The sequence below is a fragment of the Corvus brachyrhynchos genome, unplaced genomic scaffold, assembly GCF_000691975.1.
Source record: "Corvus brachyrhynchos isolate BGI_N302 unplaced genomic scaffold, ASM69197v1 scaffold660, whole genome shotgun sequence".
NCBI classification, from domain to species: Eukaryota; Metazoa; Chordata; class Aves; order Passeriformes; family Corvidae; genus Corvus; species Corvus brachyrhynchos.
Genome location: NW_008235547.1, coordinates 85,256 through 87,886, shown reverse-complemented (window position 1 = coordinate 87,886; position 2,631 = coordinate 85,256). Strand labels below are relative to the sequence as shown.

The window sequence follows — 2,631 nt, the reverse complement described above, 5'->3', positions numbered from 1 at the left end:
CAGTGTCACCCCCTTTCAGGACTCCCATGTCATGTCCCTGTCACCTCCCCAGGGACCCCCCCATGTTCAAGGACTGTCACCCTCCAGGGCCCCTCCATGTCCCGCCACTGTCACCTCCCCAGGGACCCCCCAGCCCAGGCACTGCCACCCCCCTCAGGGGACCCCACATCACGTCACTGTCACCGTCCCCGGGACCCTGATGTTCAAGGACTGTCACACCCCCCCTTCCAGGGACCCCCACATCAGGGCACTGCCACCCCCCAGTGCCCCCTGATGTCTGCGCAGGTGGCACTCACCTTCCTCACTCCCTTCCTCCTCCTCCTCTTCCTCCTCGGGCTGATCCCCCTCAACCTGGGCAGGGGAGGGGGAGGGGTGGGGGCCGTGCACGCTCTCCCCGGCCTTGTCCCTGGGTGGGGGGAAAGGGGGGCTCAGCCAAGGGGTCCCGGGGGCCGGGTACCCCCCAGGGGACCCGGGGCCTGGGTGCCCCCCCCTCGTCACCCCCAAAAGGGCCCCAGGGGTCCGGGCTCACTTCTTGTCCCCCCCCGAGTTGATGTTGTCACCGTCCGCCAGGTTGTCCACGGCGATGGCCAAGAAGACGTTGAGGAGGATGTCTGAGGGGAGGGAAGGGTTCACCAGTGCTCCCAGTATCCTCCCAGTATCCTCCCAGTATCCTTCCAGCATCCCCCAACATCCTCCCAGTGCCCCCGCTCTCCCTTTCTTATTCCCAACCCCGCTGTGTCCTACCCCAGCTCCCCAGTTACCCTTTGACCTATTCCCAGTTCCCCAGTTCCCTGCTCCCAGTGCTCCCAGTCCCCCCAGTTCTCCCAGTGCTTCCAGTGCTCCCACTGCCTCCCAGTGCCCCCAGTGCTCCCGGAGCCCCCAGTGCTCCCAGTCCTCCCAGTGCTCCCAGTGCCTCCAGTGCTCCCAGTCTGTCCCAGTGCTCCCAGTGTCCCCAGTGCCCACGCACAGTTGCCGCAGATGAAGAGGATGACGAAGTAGACGCAGACGAGCATCCCGGGGAACACGGGGCCACCGTAGGCCATGATCCCGTCGTACATCACCGCGTTCCAGTCTTCCCCCGTCAGGATCTGCGGGGTTTGGGGGGTCCCCAAACACCAGGGGCACCCCAAAACCTCAGTGCCACCCCCACCAGTGCTCCCAGTACACCGCTGCCTCCCCGTTCTGAGTGCTCAGCGTCGCCCCGGAGCGGCTACAGGGTGGTGATGGGATGGTTTGAGGGAGGCTCGTGGGTTTTGGGGTCTCCTCACAGGTTTAGGGGAGCCACGAGATTTCAAGGCCCCCCTCAGGTGCTGCGATCTCTCACAGCTTTCAGGGCCTCCCACAGATTCTGGGGTTCCCCACAGTTTCAGGGTCTCCTCACAGGTTTAGGGTCCCCCATGCATTTTGGGGTTCTCCCCACAACCTTCAGAGCCTCCCACGGGTTTCAGGGACCCCCTGCAGGTTTTGGGGTCTCCCCGTGGGATTTGAGGTTTCCCCCAGGTCTCGGGGTACCTGGAACACGGTGAGCAGGGCCTGCGGGAAGGTGTCGAAGGTGCTGCGCTTGGTCTGGGTCTCGTCGAAGCTGAAGCGGCCCCCGAAGAGCTGCATGCCCAGGAGCGCGAAGATGATGATGAAGAGGAAGAGCAGCAGCAGCAGCGAGGCGATGGATTTCATGGAGTTCAGCAGCGACCCCACCAGGTTGCTCAGCGACGCCCAGTGCCTGTGGGACGCGGGGGTTACTGGGAGCACTGGGAAGGGCTGGACGGACAGTGCAGAGCCAACACCTGGTGGAACTGGCCCAGGGACTGCGGTTACTGGGAGCACTGGGAGCACTGGGAAGGGCTGGATGGACAGTGCAGAGCCAACACCTGGTGGAGCTGGCCCAGGGACTGCGGTTACTGGGAGCACTGGGAGCACTGGGAGCACTGGGAGCACTGGGAAGGGCTGTATGGCCAGTGCAGAGCCAACAGCCAACAGTGGGGGGTGTTGCAGCATTGGGGTGTCACCAATTTGGGACATCACAGCATCAGGACATCGCTGCCTTGGGACATCGGGGTGTGGCGGATTTGGGGCATTGCAGGGTTGGGACATCGGGGTGCTGGGACATTGGAGAGCTGCAGCGCTTGGGTGTCCCGGTGTTGGAGCATTGGGGTGCTGTGGTGTTGGGGTGTCCCAGCTTTGGAGCATTGGGGTGCTGGGACATTGCAGCGCCGCAGTGTTGGGGTGTCCCAGTGTTGGGTCATTGAGGTGCTGGGGCACTGGGGTGTTGTGGTGTTGGGGTGTCCCAGTGTTGGGTCATTGCGGTGCTGGGGCACTGGGGTGTCCCAGTGCTGGGTCATTGAGGTGCTGGGGCACTGGGGTGTCCCAGTGCTGGGTCATTGAGGTGCTGGGACACTGGGGTGTCCCGCTGCTGGGTCATTGCGGTGCTGGGACACTGGGGTGTCCCGCTGCTGGGACTCTGCGGTGCTGGGACACTGCGCTGTCCCCGCTGTCCCCGCGGTGCCCCTCACCGGGTGACCTTGAAGACGCGCAGCAGGCGCACGCAGCGCAGCACGGAGATGCCGAGCGGCTCCATGGCCCCGCGCTCCACCAGCGCGGTCTCCAGCACGCCGCCGCACACCACGAAGCAGT

General features: G+C 64.7%; 1 protein-coding gene across 1 annotated transcript in view; it reads right to left on the bottom strand.

Annotated features, from left to right (window-relative positions):
- LOC103618144 (voltage-dependent L-type calcium channel subunit alpha-1F) overlaps positions 1 to 2,631 on the bottom strand; it is a gene marked incomplete at its 3' end in the record, with an annotated part of 29,285 nt that overhangs the window by 16,792 nt on the left and 9,862 nt on the right. The window contains 5 exon segments of the mRNA XM_017736712.1: positions 242 to 406; positions 530 to 611; positions 968 to 1,088; positions 1,513 to 1,720; positions 2,511 to 2,630. Coding sequence (XP_017592201.1) covers positions 242 to 406; positions 530 to 611; positions 968 to 1,088; positions 1,513 to 1,720; positions 2,511 to 2,630 — 696 coding nt within the window.